Below are 25,874 nucleotides of genomic sequence, written 5' to 3'. Positions count from 1 at the left end.
GCTAAATTTTGAACATCTTGAAATTAGCGCCACGCTCAGAGAGGAGCCTCGTTAACTGAAGATAACGCCCCTAAGAGCCACCATTCTCCCACGATAGTTGAAGAAACCTCTTGCAGCAAAGAAAACATGCTGCGTAGCTCATGATTCATCTTTCATTATTCGGTGGGACCCAGGCTTTTGTCAGGGAGGTGACCAAGAACCTGATGGACACTCTCTCAGAGCTCCAGCATTCCTCTGTGGAAACCTTCCAGCAGGCCAACCATCTCTGCAGCAATCCACCAATCTGGCCTGTATGGCAGAGTGGCCAGTGGGAAGCCACGCCTTAGTAAAAGGGACATGGAAGCCCACCTGGAGTTTGCCAAAAGGCACCTGAAGGACTCTCAGACTATGACAAATAAAATTCTCTCTGATGAGAGAAAGACTGAACTCTTTGGCGTGAATGACAGGCATCATGTTTGGAGGAAACCAGGCACCATCCCTACAGTGAAGCATGGTGGTGGCAGCATCACGCTGTGGGGATGTTTTTCAGCAGCAGGAACTGGGAGACTAGTCAGGATTGAGTGAAAGATGAATGCAGCAATGTACAGAGACATCCTGGATGAAAGTCTTTTTTTTTTGGTGTTGTGCACTAAAAAGAAGAAGCGAATAAGTTGGTAAGGTTAGACTTTATTTGTGCAAAGCACCTTGAGGCAGCATTGTTGTGATTTGGCACCATACAAATAAAATAAATTGACTTGAATTTCAGGATATTTTGGGGTGGCCTTTTAACATCCCCAATAAAAGGATTGTCTGAATATTGGTTATCTTCTTTCAGAAGCGCTACAACAACCCACACCTGTCTGGAGGGAGCAATGTCTCAAAAAAAGAGTGGCAAACCATCACACATATCTAAACACATTTGTGGATTACAAACAATAGAAATCAACCTACTGTACTCACAGGAAATAAAAACTCTGCATCTTTTACCACACCATTCATAAAATATTTTAAAACTTGCATTTGTAATCTTGTTCAGTATGTGTATGTTATATAATCATTGTGACCTTGAAGAAGGTTCAAAGAGATCTGTGAAAGCTCAGTATTTCCATAACATTCATATCCACGCTGAGTATGTGTGTCGGAAGGAAATGTCTCCGAATGGTTTTGCCTGGAACTCCCATACTACACCCGGGGTTTAATCTCTCCCATGTCTGACTAAAACAGCTGTGTCACTCCTACAGCAATTGGTTCTTCTTTTGATTCTTGGGGGGAGGGGGGATGTGGAGAAACTCTGCGCTGGTGCTGTACTTTGCTGCAGCCATGACACAATGGGACAGCCTTGCAAGGTTCAATATTAATGGCTGTCTGATTATCTGAGATAAGTAGAAAACCTGTTCAGATGACAGGGTACTCGCTTATGTTGTCTAAATTGGGCACGTACAGATTTTCAGTGTGAAGTGGAAGAATTCTTTAATTTAAGTTACACCTTTAATGCAAAGTTGAACCATGCAAGTGCCAGAGGACCATTGGTACAACAGGAGGGCTGTCACTGTTTTCAAGGCATGACAAAACTGTTGTGATTCACAGGGGAACCACAAATGCATTATGGGAAATGCAGTTTTAGCATGTTTACCCAACATAAGAGTCACTAAAAGAAGTTCAGACCATGGCTTATGACCCGAGCAAGGGGAAGGACGAGTGTGTCAAAGCTGACGCTCACCTCACAGTGCAAGTGATAGAAGCCAGACATAATCAGGCTGTCCTTTTAGTACTCACCTCAAACAATTTTTTTTTCCAGACAAATATTTGGCAGCTTTTGATGCCATAGTATCCAAGGCCCATGAATCTAAAATTTTTTATCAGTTACATTAAAAAGCTATATAAAAAAAGTGAATTCATGCCATTTCAGTACAACAAATCAGTCAGTCTACGTAAGTAACAGACGGCTATACAAAATGTGCTTTGGTAAGATTCTGGCTGATCGTTGCAGACTATACAAATGGCATGTAGGAAATAGGCCTGTCATGATAACAAATTTTGCTGAATGATGTAACTTTTATTTGTATCCTAAAGACAAACAATGCCTTACTGTTTTTAATTACTTGACATTAATATCTACAAAATAATAATTATACACAGCCAGATAAAACACAAGGTTCATCATTTTCATCTGTGCATTACTTGACCATTTTTATACACTCAACAAAAATATAAACGCAACACTTTTGGTTTTGCTCCCATTTTGTATGAGATGAACTCAAAGATCTAAAACTTTTTCCACATACACAATATCACCATTTCCCTCAAATATTGTTCACAAACCAGTCTAAATCTGTGATAGTGAGCACTTCTCCTTTGCTGAGATAATCCATCCCACCTCACAGGTGTGCCATATCAAGATGCTGATTAGACACCATGATGCAGTTTTATCACACAGCACAATGCCACAGATGTTGCAAGATTTGAGGGAGCGTGCAATTGGCATGCTGACAGTAGGAATGTCAACCAGAGCTGTTGCTCGTGTATTGAATGTTCATTTCTCTACCATAAGCCGTCTCCAAAGGCGTTTCAGAGAATTTGGCAGTACATCCAACCAGCCTCACAACCGAAGACCACGTGTAACCACACCAGCCCAGGACCTCCACATCCAGCATGTTCACCTCCAAGATCGTCTGAGACCAGCCACTCGGACAGCTGCTGAAACAATCGGTTTGCATAACCAAAGAATTTCTGCACAAACTGTCAGAAACCGTCTCAGGGAAGCTCATCTGCATGCTTGTCATCCTCATCGGGGTCTCGACCTGACTCCAGTTCGTCGTCGTAACCGACTTGAGTGGGCAAATGCTCACATTCGCTGGCGTTTGGCACGTTGGAGAGGGGTTCTCTTCACGGATGAATCCCGGTTCACACTGTCCAGGGCAGATGGCAGACAGCGTGTGTGGCGTTGTGTGGGTGAGCGGTTTTCTGATGTCAATGTTGTGGATCGAGTGGCCCATGGTGGCGGTGGGGTTATGGTATGGGCAGGCGTCTGTTATGGACGAAGAACACAGGTGCATTTTATTGATGGCATTTTGAATGCACAGAGATACCGTGACGAGATCCTGAGGCCCATTGTTGTGCCATACATCCAAGAACATCACCTCATGTTGCAGCAGGATAATGCATGGCCCCATGTTGCAAGGATCTGTACACAATTCTTGGAAGCTGAAAATGTCCCAGTTCTTGCATGGCCGGCATACTCACCGGACATGTCACCCATTGAGCATGTTTGGGATGCTCTGGACCGGCATATATGACAGCGTGTACCAGTTCCTGCCAATATCCAGCAACTTCGCACAGCCATTGAAGAGGCGTGGACCAACATTCCACAGGTCACAATTGACAACCTGATCAACTCTATGCGAAGGAGATGTGTTGCACTGCATGAGGCAAATGGTGGTCACACCAGATACTGACTGGTATCCCCCTCCCCAATAAAACAAAACTGCACCTTTCAGAGTGGCCTTTTATTGTGGGCAGTCTAAGGCATGCCTGTGCACTAATCATGGTGTCTAATCAGCATCTTGGTATGAAACACCTGTGAGGTGGGATGGATTATCTCAGCAAAGGAGAAGTGCTCACTATCACAGATTTAGACTGGTTTGTGAACAATATTTGAGGGAAATGGTGATATTGTGTATGTGGAAAAAGTTTTAGATCTTTGAGTTCATCTCATACAAAATGGGAGCAAAACCAAAAGTGTTGCGTTTATATTTTTGCTGAGTGTAGATATACACTGCAAACACCCTCCAATACAAACATATTAAACTATGTTATCAAATACCATCCATAGTATCATAAAGAAGGCATTTCACGATATGGCTTTTGTGGTTAATTAAAGCAAATTTCTATCCAAGCATTTTAGAACACAAAAGAGACAACTTTGGGACTTCAAATGGTTCTGCAACATTTCCAGTAAGAGGTTTGATAACATCAGATGTCCTAGAACATCATGCATTGCAAAACAATCTGAACAAAACATAACTAAAAACAGGTATCAAGTTGTATGTTTTCAAATGTACACAGCTATAACCTATAAAATACCCTGAGACTGTATCTGGTGCAATACTCCTTATTTTAGTATCTCCAAGTTGCTGCTCATTTGATATAATGACATTCCAACCCCAAGGATCCTCTGAAGAGACATTGTTCCACAGACATCTAGTCATCACCTTACATCACTTGTTAGTGTTAAAGTCTCATAACAGTACAATAAGTACGAGGACCTTAAGACTTGGACCATTGTTCTCTTGCAAAGAGATCAGCATTGCCAAACAAACAAAATTTTTAACATATTCTATTCTAGTATTTATGAATAAACACTAATTTTGGTATTTTAATGGTTTAGTCTCTGTAGAACAAGCTAAATTTGCACATTTTGCACACATCCAAAGTGACAGTCACATACCTCCAACTACTTTCAATTTTCCTTGCTCAGGGACAATTCAACCAGTGTGCCAAGCCACGTCACCCAATGATATCCTTAGGCAATGGATTTAGTACAAAAGATTTTGCATGGTAAGAATTACTTACTAGTATCCAAATACTACCAACATGAAGGTTACCTGAGAGGGAGCAGGATGCCATAGCGAATCAGAAGGCCCAGTCCCCACAATACAGTCAACCTCAAGCTGATATAGTGGAAGTTATAGTTGCTGCGTGTCAACAGATTCCAGGATTCCAGCTCCTCAGCAGAGAATCGCTTGGTCACTTCATCGTCCATGATACTCTCCACTCCCCGCCGAGCAAAATAGAAGATGTCTGACATTTCAAACTCAGGTGCAGAGGTCAGGTCTCTGTTACTGCCACTACGTCGAATCTCTTTGATCTCTTCCTCCAAGGAGGTAGGCTCCTTTGCAATGATAGCTGAAGACGCCCAGAGAGAATTTATCAGCAATACTCTGGTTTAACAAATACATGCCCTTAACATGCACACATTTAGGAAAATACATCTCCAACACATCTTACCATTGGAGTACGGTTTATATAACTGTTGATTCTTTTCTTTTGCACCTCGCTCTATCCGAAGTGTAGCCCACTAGAAGAATAAAATAGGTATAACAACACAAACAATCAACATAGTAAAAATGTTATTGCTACTTCAATAAGTCGACCTGTAAGCATGTAATCGAGAATTAAGCACATAACACAATGTTTAACTATTGAACTGCAGGGGTGTCCTAATCAGGTTTTTTAACCTCCACTCCAAGTCATTTAATATTGCGATACAGAGTCCCGATCTGATACTTGTGTTTTCCTCAATACTGCACATGCACATCGAAGACTGCAAAGCTCCAGTCACTGTGATGGATCAACGAAACGTATGAATTGTTTCTATACATTCGCGTTCATTTCTGACCAACTAAATTCCTTTTGTCATCCGCAAAATGCGCTCCTTTTCAGCAGATATCCGCCATGTTTGTCAGAAAGTATTGTGCATGTTCAAAACTTTGAGATCAGGCAGAAAACTTTTACGCTATTTTCACATTTGTTTTCCATTTTGTCCTCTGCATGTCATTTATTTTTCCTGCGGGTGTCCAATGGTTCATTCTGTCATTCTGATGGGTCAAAATCCAGCAAGCAGAGAAAGGGCCAACACACTAACTGCAGCTCCATGTCTTCAAGAAATACACAGCGCAGTCCGTCTCTCTCGGTCTCTCCCTCTCTACCTAGCTCTTGCTCTCCCCCTCTCTGGCTCTCTCCCTCTCTCAGAACGGTGACAAAGCAGAGCTGTTCAAGTGGGAAACATGATGTCATGCTTTCAGAGTGCCAAACTCTGCTCAAATGTAGCATATTTGTTCGTAAACCAGGAAAATACTTGTGCTCTGCACAGAACTCCGTGGAAATGCGACATCATCTGCCCATTAGCATCACAAGTCCACAAGACTGACAAACTTGCCAATGGACAAAAAATTTTAATATGCAACTAATCCTTTTGCTATATCCATCAGAATGTGATTTGGCCTTAAAGTGTAGGTGACACTATATGTAATGGGTTTTTGTTTTGAGTATTTAAGACTAAAATTAAACAACAGCTTGAAATTCATCCTTTCCTGGTGCACAGTTACTGAAAAGATAATATTTGGATTTTGAACTGTGTGGCACTAAAAACCAGGAACGTACGGGCGATTCCTGACATTGGAGAAGAAGGAGGAAGTGGCATCAGTGCCGGAACCATCATCTTAATAGCCCCTTTAATTTAAGGATTTTTACAGGCTACTGACAGCCCCGTTTAAACCGAGTGGTTCGGGTCGGAGCTGCATGGTGTATTCAGTGTCAGCATGGTTCATTCTCGCTGGCAGAATCCTTTTGATTGGCAGGTGGAACACTTACATTGAAGAGCGTGCACACACTGTGTCTGCGGCTTCTCCACTCGACATGGAGGCAAAACTGAGTATTTTCACATTATATGATTTTATTGTTTTGTGCATCATAGGATAATTTTGTCGCATGCAGACTGACACATTATCAGCAGATGAGAGATTGGGAGTCTTTCAAATTGTAGTGCAAAGTGGCTCACGGTGGAACAAGAGGAGGATTTGTCCACAGCAGAGACTCAATCCATCAACCGCAATTAGCAGATTACAGCCGGCGCTGTAACCTGGCACCAAACTGCTGTGTAGCAAATGGACTTTTCTTCAGCCAGGACATAAGCAATTAAATTATTTTCAGATGTCGTTCTGTAAAGGTGGAAAAGTTTTCATCAGTTTGTTTAGATGATCTCACTAAAATGGACAGGTAAGACTATATTACTTACCCCTTGTGTGAATGGTTTTAATATTTAATAATAGCATGTTGATCATGCTACGAACATACAGTACACTAACTGTATTCAAGAAGGAAACAAGATTTATTTTAAAAATAGCTGATATTTTCAGTCCCTCGTGCTATTTTTCAGATTTGAAATGTATGTACCTGTTTCTAAGAAAGAAAAAAAAAACAAATAAATCCACACTTCCCTTTTTTCCTGATGTCAAGGATAGTTAAAACAAACTTTTGAAAAAAAAATTTTAATCAGTCGATTATGACCACAGAGCTGGAAAAAAAAGTTTATTACCTGCATGCCGAAATCGCCTGCATTATTTATTTATTTATGTTATAATCACCATTCTGTGTTCTGACCTCTGCCAATATAGTCACTGTGTTCAGACTGAAGGTCTTCCTCCAAGGTTTAGTCTCCCTTATTGTGGTCTAAATAAGGCTCAAAACAATAGGGCCGTGTCCCCCACAGCTGCTTCAAAATCACCTTCAGACTGGACTTAATAAAAAAGCTCCACAACAGAAAGAAAGAAAACAAATCGTCCAAAAGCAGCTCGACCTCTGCTGTGTTTGCAATTGATTTGCGCTTGAATCAGCAGATCCCGTTCTGGTGATGACGTAGCAACAATATTGCCGCAGCTGAGAGCTGAAATAGAGCGCAGGCTTCAGACAGCTGTTGTTTATCCTTCACCTGCGCACTTAACTTTTATTGTTCAGGATTTTTTTTTTTTTTAATCAACATTTTTTGTGTGTCACCTACACTTTAAAAGACATGAAAGTCAATCCAATGTACATGCTTAAATTCAGCAGCTAATGTACTGGGGGAACAAAACAAAAAAAATATTAAATCCTAATTCTTCCTTGAGGTTTTTTTTTTTAATGAACAGATTTCAGATTTCTTTCATAGGCCCGTCAATTCCAGTTAGTAGTACTGAACTGTAGTCATAAAAATAAGACACAGTGTAATATTGATACAACAATATTTCCACTGTTGAAAATTTGTATTTGGCATTATTATTTGCACAAAATGTCTTAAAGGACTACAAAAGTGGTCAGAGGAAAAGCAATGCACCGTTGATAATCTGTGTGAATAAAACAGACTTGTTGCATATTTACAGCAAATGATAGTGTTAATGTACTTTTAAAGCATGCAGTCAGGCAACAGCAAACTGATGTGGATGCTCCAGACAAAAGCACCATTTTTTGCTCCAGCTGCTACCCATTGCCTGAGCTTTCTATTTTTGATAGGCACCACTTCCTCCAGGTGAATTATGGTGGCCATCTTGGAACTTCAAGATTTCTGCTATGTAAAAACCTCTATCTACCAATAACTTAGCTTCTAGGCCACTTAGGATCACAATCTTGGTGTAAAAGCATACATCTTCAGGGTCAATGAGCACAACACTATGATTTAGGAAAGCATGAGATGGTTATTTCCTCAAAAATAAAATAAAAAGATTAATTACATCATAAGAAATTCTGATAAATGGGCAGCAAGAGATGTGACATTTGGCGATTATGCTAATCAGGTCTTTGTTCCAAGCATAAACAACTAGAAAACTCTGAAAGAACTGATACAGTATAGGACACATACATCCCCAGGAGCATCAAAGAAGCCACTACAGAAAAGCCAGGAAAGGGTGTTCGGAGAAAGGTTGCAGGTAAGAACAAGCTGCTAGGAAACGGCCACCTCTTTGTGTGACCTGATCAACAAACAGGAAATTAGCATTCCTTTCCAACAAGTCTGTCACTGTGGACTGCCCCATAGACAAGGAAATTATCACTTCTAGTACCACAGTTCTTCTTTGGGGAACCAATCGATCCAAGGCACAATGTGATCACACAGAACCAGACACGAAGCTGCTTGACCACATACATGCCCTTCTGAATGGCTGTACCAGCTGTCTGGCATGCAACGTCAACACGGATGTTGTGGTGATCCTCACTGGCAAGTTCCACCTTGTGCCCAGATGTGAGCATTTGGGTTGCCTTTGGTGCAGGAAAGAATTTTACATATCATCACATCAATAATATCAATGAAGACTTGGGTAGGGACAAATCCCTTGTGCTCCCTGTCTTCCACAGTTTTACAGGATATGGCAAAGTCTGCATGGGAGGCATGGAGTTGCTATGAAGATGTGACGTGCTTTCACTTACATGGCACTTCATCCTTACACAGAAGCTGAGATTGATGCACAACAGGCATGTGAATCTCACTGACAACGATTCGATACGCACCTCAATACACTGCCAGCGATACGACACAATTCACCCCTGTTCCCGATGCGATTTGTATCTAATGGTGATTCAATTACTCAATGCAATGGGACGCGATACGATTAGGGATGGGTATTGATAAGATTTTAAAATCAATATCGATGCCATTATCGATTTCGCTTATCGATACGATTCTTTATCGATTCCCTTATCAATATTTTCTGTGTACTAAAAGTAGGCTTTCCAGGTTTTCTACGTCAACATTTAATTGAGTCTTAAGTAAATAAATATGAAACTGGTCACTGGATCCTTGATCTCTGGACATAAATAGAAATAAACAACATCTGTAGTTTTTGTAAAAAGCATTTCCTTTCAGATATCAATGGCACAAATGTAACTCCACAGACTAAGTGGAGCTCTTCAGCTAGCTGTGCTGCATGTCAGGATGTAATTCATTAAAAAAAACGGAGGACATCTCATTTTGGGAGAAAAAAAAATGTTTTTAGTCTGTTGTAGTTTACTGTTTATTATAACATTTGGAAAGAACTGTGATTTGATTTAAAATGGCAAATCACTCTGAAGTGATTAATTCTGACCGGAATCTGCATGGCTCTTTGGAGCTGCAAGCTTAGTCCCACAAAACAGAGATTATTATTATTATTATTTCAGGGGAACTGAATTTCGTACAACACCAGTTCTCATGCCAGAGAACCATTGTGTACTCCAGTGTGGAACGGAGGACGATTCTCATTTCTTGCCCGCAAGAAGAGTCCCAGTCCGTGACTTTAATCCACACAAAGCTGACTCACAATTCATATCTTTAAATGGCTTTGAGAGGGGTTAATGAAGACAATGCTGACCTGCCATTGGAAGCGAAGCAGAGAACCAGCAAACAGCGGGTCAAAGCGCTGCTTCATTGCTTGAGGCAGACCCGCTGCAGTCTGCAATCAATGTGGAGAAATGATCATTTCGATAAACACGCTCAAAAACAATGGCCGCTCCAGTGTCCCAAACTGAAGGACCGATAAGGGAATCGTTAACCAAAAAGGCTATTGACGTCAACATTTTTGTTGTGACCCTGATTCATGCTTTTGTTTCTTCTAGACTAGATTATTGTAATGTTCTATTTTCAAGGTTACCACAGTCCAGCATCAGGGGTCTTCATTTGGTTCAGAACGCTGCCGCCAGACGTCTGACATGTAGAAGGTCTGAAGGTCCATTCTGGCATCTTTGCACTGGCTCCCTGTCTCTGTGAGAGCAGATTTTAAGGTTTTGTTATTGACTTATAAGGGTGTTCATGGACTGGCGCCATCTTATCTGGCTGATCTGATGGAACTTTACGTGCCGGCCCGGGCTTTGCGGTCGCAGGATGCGGGACTTCTCTGTGTTCCCAGGGTGAAGAAGTCGTCAGTGGGTCAAAGAGCCTTTTCGTATCATGCACCAACCTTGTGGAACAGTCTTCCTGCAACTGTGAGGCAGTCGAGGTCCGTGGACATTTTTAAGTCAAGACTGAAAACCTATTTTTATTCTCTTTCTTATGCATAGTTTTTTTTTTTATCTGTTTCATTCTTTTACTTCTGTTTTTAATTATGTATTTGAATTTTTTTTTATTCATTTTTAATTATTTATTTAAATTTTATGTTAAATTGTTTAATGTAAGGCACCTTGAGACGGCTTTTGCTGTGATTTGGCGCATTATAAGCTAATTAAATTAAATTGTGGTAGAAATAGGCTTTCTGTCCGTGGTGCATTCAGTGTGCATCAAAAAGAGAAGGGGGGGGGGGACAATAAAGGGCAGCCAGTGAGCGATCCATCGCGCTTCAACCCATCAACTGAATCGATGCACTCGCATTGCGCACGTTTGTATCTATATACCGATTAGTATCGATTAATCTCCACATGCCTAATGCACAACATTTCTAGCTGTTGAAGCACTTCAATGTTATTCTATATGATAAAACCTGTGAGCTGGAACATGTGGATGAAGACAGAAAGCAGCTGTTTTTCTAGAAGGACAATGGAGACACTTCCCACAACCCAGGATGCACTTTTGGAGCATTCAAAGCAAGTTGTATATCAGAGTGAAATGTGGACCACCAGTGAGCAGAGTGAACAACTAGCACTGAGCCCAGACGTTCGGAATCAGAAGAATAGCCACTCATAGCTTCCTGTGTGGACCATATTACCTATGGCCTCCACAGCCTCCAGTGAACTAGTCAAATGTAGTTGCAAGAGTCAAGAAGAGTGAGGTGCTCATGCAGAAAGGCCCAAAGGAAGTGCACCATACTCTGCAGTCACTGTGAGAAGTAAGACAAGCATAAAGTACATAAGCAGCGGGGTGTGATAATATATTGTCACACATGATTCTTAAGAGTTTATGCAGTATATTCCCTAACTACAGTACTTTAAGAGTATATACGTGACTTTTTTCAGATTATGTGAAGGTTTTCTTTTTTATGCTCATAAAAAACTATCTGATCCTTTTCTAAATGGTGTAATTGTATTCCTTGCCCCCCCAAAATGTAGACACCAACCAAGACTGCGATCTTAAGCGGTCCTAACCCAAGATATTGGCAGTCAGTTTTTTGGATGGTGGAAATCTTAAAGATCCAAGATGACTACCATAATATATCCAAAGGAAGTGGTGCCTACCAATAATAGAAAGCTAGGGCAATAAGTAGTATGTGGGGAAAATTTGGCGCTTTTGTCCGGAACGTCCATATCCATCTAAAATCTGGTTTGAAGCTGCCCGAATAATGCCCCGCAGCTCTATAGTAGACTCAGCAGAGCAGCAATGCCTGCTCGCTCTACTGGCACCATACATTTGAAAGAAAGCAAAAGGAAACGTGCTCTGATTTAGTCAATCAGGTTGAAGTTACACAATACTGATTCAGTCAAAAACAAACAAACCAAAAAAAACAACAAAAAAAAACAACCCTCAATCCTTATTCTGATCACTTCTATTGGATTGGGGCATCGCTATGATTAAGCACCTTTGGCTGCTCCCTTGTTTGCACTTGGGGTCGCCACAGCAAATCTAAGGTGGAGCTGCATGTTGAATTGGCACAGGTTTTGCACCAGATGCCCTTCCTGACGCAACGCCACATTACATGGAGAAATATGGCAGGGGTGGGGTTTGAACCTTATGATAATTCAACATAAATTTAAATTTTTTTTAAATGTTTGGGAAAATGCCCATTAAACTTCCCAAAAACCAGACAGCGTATCTAAATTAGCCTTATTTCCTGAGCAACAGCTCAAAACCCAAAGAAAATCAACTTATACAAAATATAGAACAGAAGAGTAAATTCCTTACATACGCCTGAAACAAAACATGCTATATTTCTGTCACAAATGACTGACTTACATTATTTTTAAAACTTACAAGTTTCTACTCATCAACTCAGTAACTGGTAGCTGGCTATTTAGTTTGTTTATATTAAAATCATAAAATCATAAAACAAAACTGATGTGCATGACAACCTTTGATAATAATTGATAATCTGTGTGTGTGTGAGCATGCACGCACACACAAAGATGATAATAACAATAACATCCTAAGATTTGAAAGCCTGGTTGTTTATGTGCACTGCCCACAATCTACAACAGCGGTTTCCAGTTAGGAAAAGAACAGTGTTCTGTTAGCTGAGGAATACGCTGAAGAGATCAGGATATCAATGAACTTGGCAGTGCTGAGAGCACTTCAGTCAGCCAAGTCTTAAAAACAAACAAAAAAACAAAACAAACAAAAAAAACTGCCTGACAACACAGACGGGTGATTCCAAAACACAGTGCTCTTCAGCCAGTCAGCTTCTTTGCACAATAAAAAAAAAAAAAAAAAAAAGTGTAACTCCACCATTAGGCCTCCAAGCTTACTACAATATGTATCATTGGACATCTGACACTCAATACATTATCACTGTATCGATATGTGCTTTGCATTGGTGTATAAATTTCACAACTACAAGTTGTGATTGTTAAGGGAAATTGCTGTCCTTCTGTCCATCCGGCAGGCAAAACTTTCCATGTCCTTGAACTCAAAAACCACTAAAGTCTGACATTTAAACTTTTGCGTGAAGAATATTGTATACCTAAAGACCTGGGTACTAAATTTTCACTAATTTCTGAGTATTCTGTCATACTTTTGATGTTTTATTTTTCAGAATTAATATAGAGCGCTATAGAAATGAATATCACTGTTTTCATTATAAATCCTACTGGCGTTTTAATATGGATTAAGGGCTAAACGTTTTCACATCAAACCACGAACCCAACAGTCGACCATATAGGACATATTGATTATTCCGCTCCACTAACCCTTTTGTTTACCAACCTATATTCTTTGCGTTTTAACGCTATCATGGCTAATTAGTCACATTGTCAGTTGCCACAAGTGGCCAGAGAGACGGACATGCATTACAGATTGCTGAAAGTGATAAGGAATCAGTGCGTAGCTTGTGAAAAACTCTGCGAGTATGTAAAAGGTTATTTTGCATAATATGACCTCTTTAATCTTATCTTATTGGATCCAAGACCATTTCATTTTTAAGTCTGTCCACTGAAAATTAAAATCTGGATGAAAATCTTCATGAATCAAACATTTTTAAACAGTTTTAAGTCTGTTGGCACTACATGAGGCTGTTAATTAACGATTGTTAAACCCAAACTTGGTAAAAGTGTGGCAGGGCAGCAGGACACATTAATGTGGGAGAACAACAAAGAATCTGTGTGTTATGGATGTACCGACAGCGTTACTTTTTTATTTGTCCTCCATGGCCCTTGAAATTTTTTCTTGCACCCAGCCACAAACTGGTTATAGACATCCAAGCTTTTGTAGTTTTTTTCGAAGTCCTCTAAGGTGTCAGGGCTAGACAAAAATAAATAATTCATGATGTTCATGTAGGAAGTGAACTCGCAGTCTCCAACCATGCAAATGATGGAATTTCATATGGAGTTTCACCAAAAATTTATTTCATCTTCATCTTGTAGAGTGAGCGTGCTTCACTACTGAGTCCGTGTCTATATCTTACAGCTGTCTCACAAAGTTTTTCCATGTTGTCGCAAACATTCGCCATCAGAGGGTGCGTGTACTTCCACCATCTTTGCTTACTCGCTGATGCCTTCAAGATGGCCAAAACAGCTAGTCACGTGCAAAATTCTGACATCAGTGAAAACTCTATATATCAACTTACAGTTGCATCTCGTGCCCTTAGGGGCAACTTACTTTTATTTAGATTAGAGCTGAAACAACTAATCGAGTTAATTGATTAAAATCGATTATTAAAATAGTTGTCAACTAATTTAGTCATCGATTAGTTGCTAAATAACTTTGTTTTACCGTTTCTTCCATATAATCAACCGAGCTTTGCTTCGAATCTTGAACCAATGAAGGAGTGCTTCGAGCTGCTGCTTCGTTGGTTTCATTTGTTTTATTTTGCTTTATCTTAATTTTTCCCCACTAAAACCCTAAAGGGCATATGTCTGTGAGGAATATTTACCTTTTTTATGTTAAACTGACCTGTTATGGTCTTCTGAAACAGTTGATAGATGTATTTTATGCTAACGCCGATGCTAATATGTTAGCATGTCTATGGCGTTTTCAATGTTAAAGTTAGCATTAAGCTGCTGGCATTTCAGCATGTTTGTGCATTTGTTTTCTGTATAGAGGGTTTTCATGTGACGTATCGGTCACGTCATTTTGTGTCCCGCGGCCATTCTGGATTATGACGTGGCGGCTGCTGTGATATGCTACGTGCATTTGGCGAACAACTGCAGAGGCTTCAACGTCAGTGTGAAGAAGCCTCACGCCACCGTGGCGCTGAGAGAGATCCGTCGCTACCAGAAATCCGCTCCCAGAATTTTATTTTATTCGGCAATAAAATTATACAAGAATACATAAAAGTACTGCCGAGGATAACACATTGTGGTCCTCGAGCACCGAGCTGCTGATCCGCATGCTGCCCTTCTAGCGTCTGGTGAGAGAAATCGCTCAGGACTTCAAGACAACCTCCGCTTTCAGAGCTCCGCTGTGATGCTCTGCAGGAGGCTGGCGAGGCTGACCTGGTCGGCAGCTTCCTACAACCCCTGGCAAAAACTATGGACTCACCGGCCTCGGAGGATGTTCATTCAGTTGTTTAATTTTATAGGAAAAAAGCAGATCACAGAACGCTCCAACACATCACTAGTATTTTGTTGCACCACCTCTGGCTTTTATAACAGCTTGCAGTCTCTGAGACATGGACTTAATGAGTGACAAACAGTACTCTTCATCAATCTGGCTCCAACTTTCTCTGATTGCTGTTGCCAGATCAGCTTTGCAGGTTGGAGCCTTGTCATGGACCATTTTCTTCAACTTCCACCAAAGATTTTCAACGGATTATGATCCGGACTATTTGCACCCTATGTGTCTCTTTGCAAGGAATGTTTTCACAGTTTTTGCTCTATGGCAAGATGCATTATCATCTTGAAAAATGATTTCAAACATCCTTTCAATTGATGGGATAAGAAAAGTGTCCAAAATATCAACGTAAACTTGTGCATTTGATGATGTAATGACAGCCATCTCCCCAGTGCCTTTACCTGACATTCAGCCCCATATCATCAATGACTGTGGAAATTTACATGTTCTCTTCAGGCAGTCATCTTTATAAATCTCATTGGAATGGCACCAAACAAAAGTTCCAGCATCATCACCTTGCCCAATGCAGATTCGAGATTCATCACTGAATATGACTTTCATCCAGTCATCCACAGTCCACGATTGTTTTTCTTTAGCCCACTGTAACCTTGTTTTTTTCTGTTTAGGTGTTAATGATGGCTTTCGTTTAGCTTTTCTGTATGTAAATCCCATTTCCTTTAGGTGTTTTCTTACGGTTCGGTCACAGACATTTTTGGACAGAGTGGCTCCTTTTAAAACCAGACACGCCCCTCTGAATAACTCCTCCCCCTGGATGAATGACAGTATTCGCAGTGTTAAGAGATCATGTCGGAAAGTGGAGCGGTTGTGGAAATCTACAAAGCTCCAGGTCCACCTCCTTTATTTAAAGGAGCTTTTAATCTCTTTTAATAATATGGTGAAAGATGCGAGGGCTGCTTATTTTTTCACTTTAATTTCTAACAGCCGACGGAATCCAAAAATTTAGTTTGACACAATCAGAGACATTGTTACACCTGCATCTCCTGCTGCCATCATTCAGTCAAATGAAGACTGTGGCAATTTTTTGTCCTTTTTTAATCAGTAAAATTCGTGATATCAGGGCAAATATTAATCCCTCTCTTTCTTCTCCTGTCCCCTATCTTACCCGGCCATCAGTTCTGGATAGTTTTAAACCTATATCACTGAAAGAGTTCATTGGTCTGGTTGACAGATTGAAACCTTCCTCCTGCCCACTTAATATCGTCCCTACCTCCTTCTTTAAAAAGGTCTTCCATTCTATTGGCCCGGTTGTTTTATTGATAATAAATAGATCACTGCTTTCCGGCTATGTCCCTCAGTATTTTAAACAGGCAATTATTCACCCTCTTTTAAAAAACTCTAATGCTGATCCTTCACTCCTTCAAAATTTTAGACCAATTTCAAAGTTGCCTTTTATTTCCAAAGTCTTAGAGAAAGTGGTGGCCAAACAGCTTAATGAGGTTTTAGCTGAACATAATATTCTTGATCAATTCCAGTCTGGGTTCCGTCACTTGCACTCTACAGAAACTGCCCTTCTCAGAGTTTCAAACAATATTTTAATGCGCAGAGATGCAGGTGAATATTCTGCACTTGTTCTTTTAGATCTCTCTGCAGCTTTTGACACGGTGGATCATGGAGTTTTAGTTGAGAGACTAAGGACTTGGGTGGGTATTTCTGGGTCTGCTCTGAACTGGTTTTTATTCACACAGGACTTTCGCTGTTGCTACTGGTAAATTTATGTCCTCTGCCATGCTATCCTGTGGTGTGCCTCAAGGTTCTGTTCTGGGACCTATATTGTTTGCTCTATATTTGCTCCCACTTGGTCATGTCTTGAGCAGTTTTAAAGATGTCTCCTACCACTGTTATGCAGATGACATCCAGCTGTATATTTCATTCACTCCTCAAACGGTCTCTAGGGTATTTGCTCTTCAGAGCTGTGTTGAGGTTATTGGTGGCTGGATGGCGGCCAACTATTTGTCTTTAAATATAGCAAAAACTGAGGTCCTTGTTTGTGCCCCTGACGAGTTTGTTCCCACTGTGGTTGGGAACCTTGGTTCTCTGGCCCCTTTTGTTCGCTCAGCAGTGAGGAACTTGGGTGTTACGTTCGATCATTCCCTCAATTTTGACGCATATGTTACCCACCTTTCACAGTCGTTTTTTACATTTGCGTAATATTGCCCATCTGCGCAGCATTGTGTCTCGGGCGGAGTTGGAGATGATCATTCATGCATTTGTGTCGTCACGTCTGGATTACTGTAACTCACTATTTTTAGCCTTAGCAAGTCCTCTTTGGACCACTTACAAACGGTTCACAATGCGGCTGCAAGGTTGCTGACGAGGTCATCAAAGAGGTCACATATAACCCCAATCCTCTCCTCCTTGCACTGGCTCCCATCCATTTCAGACTCCAATTTAAAATTCTAGTACTGACTTTTAGAGCTCTGCATGGTCAAATGCCATCTTATATCACCGAGCTATTACATCCATATGTGACAAGCAGGTCTCTGAGGTCTTCGGACCTGGACCTATTGGTTGTGCCTAGGACAAGACTGAAGACCAGGGGAGACTGTGCTTTCGAGGTGGTGGCACCTAAAATGTGGAATGCACTGCCTTTGGACCTACGCTCCGTGTACTCTGTTGAAACATTTAAAGTGAAGCTAAAGACCCTTTCGTATAGGTTGGCTTTTACCTAGTTTTATGGTTCTATGTTTCTGCTGCTTTTAATTTCTTTGTTATGTGAAGCACTTTGTGATTTCTATCGTGAAAGCTGCTATATAAATAAACCTTACTTACTTACTAGACGTTGACTCGTTTCCTCCCCTTCGTTCGTCATTTGTTTTGTTGTGCATTTTCGATTTTTCAGACATATTGCTTTAAGTTTTCTGTCTTGACGCTTTGATGTCTTCCTTGGTCTACCAGCATGTTTGCCTTTAACAACCTTCCCATGTTGTTTGTATTTGGTCCAGAGTTTAGACACAGCTGACTGTGAACAACCAACATCTTTAGCAACACAACAATAACTTACCCTCTTTTAAGAGTTTGATAATCCTCTCCTTTGTTTCACTTGACATCTCTCATGTTGGAGCCATGATTCATGTCAGTCCACTTGGTGCAACAGCTCGCCAAGGTGTGATCACTCCTTTTTAGATGCAGACTAACGAGCAGATCTGATTTGATGCAGGTGTTAGTTTTGGGGATGAAAATTTACAGGGTGATTCCATAATTTATTCCTCAGAATTGAGTGAGTCCATATTTTTTTCCCTCTGCTTGGTCTAAAAAAAGTAACCGTTACTGAGTGCCACAATTATTTTTCCTGATTTCTTATAGTGTTTCTTAAAGCCAGAAAGTTGCCATTTGAAATTACTTTAGTTTTGTGTCATGTCTGTGATCTGCTTTTTTTCTACAAAATTAAACAACTGAATGAACATCCTCCAACGCCGGTGATTCCATAATTATTGCCAGGGGTTGTAGTTCACAATATTGCAGTGTGACACTGTCAGCCAGTTTGTTACATCACCACTAAATTCACTATCTGGTACAAGATACAGATCCAGTGAACCAACTGCTACACATCTATCACGATAATTATCTTTATCTCGAGGATTCAAAGCATCGTAATAACCGTACATTCTCTCCATTTTTCTATCACGCGCCAGCCTCCTTGTAATCCAGAATGGAGACAGCACCTGTCCTGCAGCAAATCGGTCACATGATTGAAAACCCTCTATAATAATTAATGGCTCAGCGTTTGTTGTCGTAAAAGAGTCAAATGTATAACAAATTATAATATTTTTAAATTTATTTTTATTTATATATATTAATAGTAATAGCAACAATAATAATAGTAATAATAACTAATAATGCTACAATACAATTTTAGAGAAAGAGGCACGAGTCATGTGTCATTGTGAAATGACCACATAGTTTACAAGTTATACAGAGAATGTTGCACATATAATGAGTCAGGCTACAGTTTTTGATTTAGGTTTTATGGTTCCAACAAAAAAATACCTCTTTACAGCAACAAAAATACCTCTTTTTTCACCATATATTTTACAACATTTATATGTTTCAATGTTGTTTTATGGCAACTCAGCACTTTGATAAAGCAATGCCATTTGAAATAATTATTTTTGTTCTTTATTATTTTATATTTCAACAGCCAAGGGACATTTGACAATTTGTTGATTTTCAAGTATTTTAAGTTTTCAAATAATGTTCTGTTGTTAAATAAAGTGATGGAAGGAGAGAAAATTTGTTTCCCATTTTAAAAAATCCGCCGTAAATCCGATTAATCGTGTCGAAACCCCATCAGATTCAGGGATGATCCAAATAACCGTTTGTTGCAGCACTAATTTAGATGCATGTATGCTCTAGCATGTAACCCAGGTTTGTAATACTTTAAGTGAACCACATATCTTGGGTTCATTCTTCATCACTGTGGATATTTTTTTTCTTTTCCATGCAGTCGCAATGTCTTCCAATTTGGGCTTGTGATAGTACCAAGAAAACTAATGGAAAATATGTATTCATTTGTTAATAACTTCAACACACTGGCTGCTCTTGCTTTAGCTTGTCAAGCTTTTCTAAAATGTGTGGATTAAAGAACTCTTTCCTATTGCTCTGCTGCACCTCTAATTCAGTTACCTGTTAAATATATACAATCATTTCTTGTAGAAGTAGCATTCTTTAGTAACTATCAGAACTATTTAAATGTTACTGCATGTGTTTAGCAGATGTTTGCTCTCAAACTCTTGTTTAAGTCTTAATCATTAATTACACACAGCCAAATTATACCTCAGATTATTAAAAGAATTCATTTGGAATACAGTGGTAAACAAGGGCCAATGAGTGGTGGTGGGACCCTGATATGCCAAGTGAAAAGTGCTACATCACACAGAAACACCACCTTAATTGAGGTCAGACAAAATGTATGAAAATACACTTTATAGTACAGCAATGAATCGTGCTCGATGTGCTCATGAAGTACTATTTTTGCCAATTTCAGAGATTACGATTTAGTTTTATACATTAAAGTGTTTCTGTAATTGTTTTTAATCAATGACCTTTTCTCCTCACAGCTTTTGCATTTGAGTGCCTCGCATTTCTCCCTGCTCTGTGCCTCAAGATTTTATGGTGTCCCCACCCAAATAAGTGATTCTGATTAATTAAATGGCAAAGATTGGAATTATTAAATCTCCTTGCTGCCATAATAAATATTAAACAATGACCTTTGTGCTTTACGAGTCCTCACTGGTGAGAGACTCATTCTAAGAAAGCAAATGCTGTACACAATATTCCAGGCCATCATTTCCAGTAACAATGACAAACAGTGACAAACTCTGCTCCTCAGTTACATAACACGGGGATAAGTAACCAGAACCCACGCCATTTGTGTGTGTCAAGTAAATTAACAAAATATCCAAAACATCAGACAAATTTACACCTGAGAGATGTTTTGGCTTGAATATGTTACACAAATTTAGAAAATCAAGACAAATGGAGAAAGAGAAAAAAAACAATCAACACGAAAATAGTTTGCCCTCAAACCCTGGCAGCAGTTGATTGAAAGACAGGATGTTTTCGGCATTGTTAACAGGAATGCACCTTTAACCAAATACTGACAGCACCGAGAGTAGCTTCTGTTTAAAGTTTCATACTCACGGATAATCTGTGTTTCCTAAGTAAAGAAACTTAGGTAAACGTTCTTACCTCAAAGATCTTCAAAAGAGATTTCATGTAAAGACGCCGGATGCCAAATGACACCCCAAAGATGGCAGGCACAATAATGAAGACCAGCAGTAGGGTGAACCACACAGTGAAGGAGATTCCCAGCAGAATACACACCAAGTTGTCAAAAGGGTCGATGAACAGCCCCATTTTTAATTCAGGAGTGTGATGGTTATATTACCAGGTCAAAATCATCCGACAATAGTTCACGTTTAGTCTCCACTTCCTGGCCCCAGGTGGCCTTTACCTCTTGTCAAAACAAGGCCATCGTTAATAAGACAAAAAGTTCCGCCTTCTCGCGCAGAAATACAAGTCATTCGTTGTAAAAATACAAGTGACCATCTCTTTATGGCCCTCTTGGGTTATAGTAATTAATTTCATAATTTCTGGTTTCACCCAATCTTTTTAAACCAGCTTAACTCCAACTCCAGAACAAGTTTAACACATTAGAGCAACTGTCTTTGTCTTCTGTTTTAGATGCAGAGCCAACAGCTGTTGTGGCATGTTCATGATGAAACCAAAACAGGGTTAGAAGATTGTCCTCACTCGGGATCCAGACTAGTGCAAACTGGTATAATCCACAACTCCATGACGCACTGCAAGACAGACAAACAGACAGGATTATGTCACAACAAAATGTCCTCTCTGACCAACTGTGCAATTTAACAATGCAAAATAATACTTGTCCCGGTCTTTATATCCGAAGTAAACATTTTAACGCGTATTAGGGCTACGACTAAAACAGTGCATCTCAAAAATTTGACTATCATGAAAAAGTTCAATATTTTTATAAATTACTTCTGAAACAGAAAATTTTATGTGCTAGACTAAATACATATATAAAAAAAAATCCAACCTTTAATATTTTGATCATTATGACCTAAAATGAACAAAGGAAACAAAACCTCAAAATATTAGAATATTTCATTACAAGTTTGAGTAATTCACCATTTATGCAGTAAACTGTTAACTGACCGACATGGGTTTCAAGAATGGACGATACCGATATTTGGCTTTGACTGAAACACTCTCAGGCTGCAGCCAGGCTCTTGTGAAGAAACTAAGCTCTGTGAGCTCTGCCAGTGATGACTGACGGACTTCACATGCTGTTCTGAACAGTCTCTCCATACATTTGTTTGTGCGAAGTGGTTACAGTTCCAGCAGCCGTAACTCTACATTTTCTTACGGCAGCTATTGTTATTGATGTTCTATGACTCAGTGTGTGTTGCTCGCTCCTTGTTAGTATAATGTTAAGTATCTCCAACTGTCATGTGAGAGTTACGGATTTTATTCTCCAAAGGGAAGATTTTTGTTCAACTCCCTTCATATGAACCAACATTTTTTTGTTCAGTTATTCTTTGGGTTTATGTATCTCTGTAACATTTGGGTTATTTGGGCTATTAAGAATAAGGTTAGGGTGAGGCCATAATAACAACCTACCAATGCATAGTTACAGTTACCGTAAGGATATCCACTGCCTTTTTTGTTTAATTCACGTTGTGAGCATTTTAATTGGCAGATGTCGGTTAATCAATCAATCAATCAATCAATCAACATTTATTTATAAAGTGCTTTACAGCACCGACTGGTGTCCAAAGTGCTTAACATTAAAAACACAAATTTACAAAAATAAAACACATAAAATAAAATTTTAAAACAACACATAAAAAAGAACATAAAAATAACAGAACATGTCACCTCCCCACTAAGTGTTAAAAGCCAGTTTAAATAAATAAATAAAAGGTTAAGGGGAAAAGAAAAAATAATCAAAATGAAACAAAATAAAGGCACATCTTGGCCCAATTAATCGGTGTCCCATTAGCATAAATACCATGAACCGCTCAGTCGAGTTCAGGACACACAACCACAAACACTGACACACTCCACAAGCCGGGCAGGGCACAGAAGGTCACTGCTGAAAGCGCTGGGTGGATGCAGTACTGTATCAATGCATGTTCACGGAAAGTAGACTGAAAGGGAAAGTGTAGTCGGAAAAGATTCACCAGCAGCAAGGATGACAGCAGCCATGACAAGACTGTCAAGTAGGGCTGAAACAATTAGTCGAATAACTTGAATGATTTGATTACAAAAAATGTTTGAGGCAAATTCTGTGCTTGAAGCTCCATTTACATATGCCAGGCCTGCGTGTGGCGCTGTAACGTCCCCAGAAAAAAAAAACAGAAGACTAGAGCATGCGCATAAGCCGTGTAAGACCTAATCAATTTAGTAGAGCCCGACCGATATATCGGCCGGCCGATATAAGCCCTTTTCAAAGTACTCACTATCTGCCGAAATTTTGCCGATAGAATGCCGATAATTTCTCATAAACAGAACAGTTACTGAAATAATGTTTGTGTCGGCAATGTAAAACGTCTTTGCACCGTTTGTCCAGTAGATGGAGCTCTGACTCCATTCAGCTGAGAGCCGCTTACACCCCTGCTTAAATGTGTTCATCACCGGCCCCCGTAGTTCGCTGTCACACTGCACTGATCAGCTGACAAAAGCATACAAGTTTATAAGAATGTTGGCTGTAATAACTTTGCGATTATTCACCCCACATTTCTCCCGTTTCAGTTCAACTCAGTTTGATTAACTCAGTTTATGTAGTAATGTGTCAAATGTGCTTCATTGCGTCAGTCACGCTTTTTATTAAGCCCACGCTGTGTAGACCTTATTTCTAGCATTTAGAACTTTCGTTTACTGCTAAGAGGTTGAAACATTCAGCTGATCGGCTGATTTATCGGCTATCGGCAAATCAGCTGATTTATCTATTATCAACATTTTTTTTTTCATCCAAATATCGTTATCGGCATCGGCCTCAAAAAATTCATATCGATCGGGCTCTACAATTTAGCACCAAAATCTACAGCTTCCAACGCGACACACAGAGTAAAATAAAGCCTTTTAAGAGAAAGACGGTCCACACTGACTGTTTGAAATAGACTGACTGCTAAAGCGTTCGCATGTGGAAAAAAAAAAACTGCCGCTGCTGCTCTTCCCTCAAACTCTCCCCAGAGAGGGAGAGTCTGACACATCAGAGGAGGAGTTTTAAGGTTGATATAAGACTGACTTTTGGTTGTGCAAGTAACTTTTTATGGTGCAAGTAATTTTTTTGTTACTAGCACCAGTGCAAGTAGGTCAAAAAATGTATTTTGACCCATGCTCCAGGAGGAGGGTTAACAAGGTATGAGGTCGGCTTTAGGCTTGACTCAGGGAAGAGGATTCCACTGCCCTGCATGGTCCCCTGGGCTGTGCCATTTAAACAACCAAGCAATTTTCATGATTGGGCATGGCACACAAGCTCAGACTTGATCACCCTGTCGCTGACCACCTTTGATGAGGGTGTCTAACGTTGAAAGGCTGAAACACCCCCTGATGTGTCCTGAAATTGACATCCTTCCAATGTCTGAGAAACGCCTCCCACGCAACTCTCAATATCAAGGCAAACCTCATGTGGCTCATGCAGACTTGCTGAACCAGGTTAAACTACTTTAGATGATAGACGTACCAGAGGTGAATTAATTGTAATGTACAAAATTTTGCATGGCTATGAAAATGTAAATTATGAAATCTTTGAAATAAGATATGCTGGCCTGAGAGGCCATGGACTGAACCTTGAGGTAGAAAGGTCAAGACTGACCCTTAGAATATTTCTTTAGTAACAGAGCAATTGCATTGTGGAATAGTTTACCAAACTAAGTGGTTCTCTTACCAAGTGTTAACGCTTTCAAAATGAATTACGATTTGTATTATACTGCCACCAGGTTTTAACAATGGTTCTTAATGTATTTTATTATTGTTATGATGTGTCATTATACACAATTCCACTTCTTTTTACACAATAAAATGAATTATGAATACCATCTATTGGCACAATGGGCAGTTTACCAACACGTCGCCGTGTTTCATGGTTTTCGTATACCAAGTTTGTTCAAGATTAACAAAAGATGGATCAAAGCTTCATAACGCCCGTCGGTTTACTGTTCGGGATGAAACGGCTACACGTCTCTGAATCATTCACTTTCTAACTTAACGAAACAGTACAGCGTGCGGTCAGTCTACGTCAGAACAGCAGTAAATTATTGTCAGCCATTATGTGCAACGACAGGTAGAGTGAATGTTAATATAACGCGTTCGCTATATGTTCAGCGATAGAAATACGACTTTTAAAAGGCAGCGTCACTGTTAGCCTTGGTGCAACCAAGGCCCGCTGCTTCCTTTTTGCGATGCGGCATAACGGTGACCGCTACTTAAATTAGGATTAACGAAATATTTAACCTTAATTTCAGTGGGTCAGCTGTATATAAAAAACACACAAAGGCAGTTCAATCAGAATGAAACCTGCTTGGTGGACAAGTCAAAACTCAAAGCTAAAGTTAGCTTGTAGCCCCTGGGCTAACATTATGCTACATCCTGCTGTGAGCGTACTGCCGAGAACAAAGCTTGTGGTTGTTACTGTGTTATATATCGCTAAGCTAACAATCACATATGTAAATATATGTGCGTGTGTACGAAGAACCAACCTTTAGTAATAGTTCATCCAAGCGGTACAGCACCGTTCACTCACTCATCATCTTTTGTCTGAGGGACACGAGCCAAACTCCGCCCCCAAGATAGACAAGCGGCTTGACCGCTGGCACAGCTCCGCCGCGACACCTGATGGTGAAAAGAAGACACTGCCCTTGTGTTCAAAATAATAGCCACGTTTGCAAAAGTGAGTAACTCCCAAAATCCTTATACAACCCCAGGCAATAATTATGGAATCACCGGCCTCGGAGGATGTTCATTCAGTTGTTTAATTTTGTAGAAAAAAAAAGCGGATCACAGACATGACACAAAACTAAACTCATTTCAAATGGCAACTTTCTGGCTTCAAGAAACACTATAAGAAATCAAGAAAAAAAATTGTGGCAGTCAGTAACTGTTACTTTTTTAGACCAAGCAGAGGGAAAAAAATATGGACTCACTCAATTCT

At 40.0% G+C, this 25,874-nt stretch overlaps 1 protein-coding gene across 1 annotated transcript in view; it reads right to left on the bottom strand.

Annotated features, from left to right (window-relative positions):
* The window catches only part of gpat4 (glycerol-3-phosphate acyltransferase 4), a 49,240-nt gene extending 23,697 nt beyond the window's left edge, over positions 1 to 25,543 (bottom strand). Inside the window, exons 1-4 of the mRNA XM_034169908.1 lie at positions 25,423 to 25,543; positions 20,882 to 21,495; positions 4,987 to 5,056; positions 4,584 to 4,884 (exon numbers count right to left, since the gene is read on the bottom strand). Of these exons, the coding sequence (XP_034025799.1) occupies positions 4,584 to 4,884; positions 4,987 to 5,056; positions 20,882 to 21,049 (539 nt within the window). The 5' untranslated portion in view covers positions 21,050 to 21,495; positions 25,423 to 25,543. The remainder of the gene's footprint in view (positions 1 to 4,583; positions 4,885 to 4,986; positions 5,057 to 20,881; positions 21,496 to 25,422) is intronic.
* Between the last annotated feature and the right edge of the window lie 331 nt (positions 25,544 to 25,874).

This window comes from Thalassophryne amazonica, chromosome 5, assembly GCF_902500255.1.
Source record: "Thalassophryne amazonica chromosome 5, fThaAma1.1, whole genome shotgun sequence".
Classification (NCBI taxonomy): domain Eukaryota; kingdom Metazoa; phylum Chordata; class Actinopteri; order Batrachoidiformes; family Batrachoididae; genus Thalassophryne; species Thalassophryne amazonica.
This window is presented reverse-complemented; position numbering and strand designations above follow the sequence as displayed.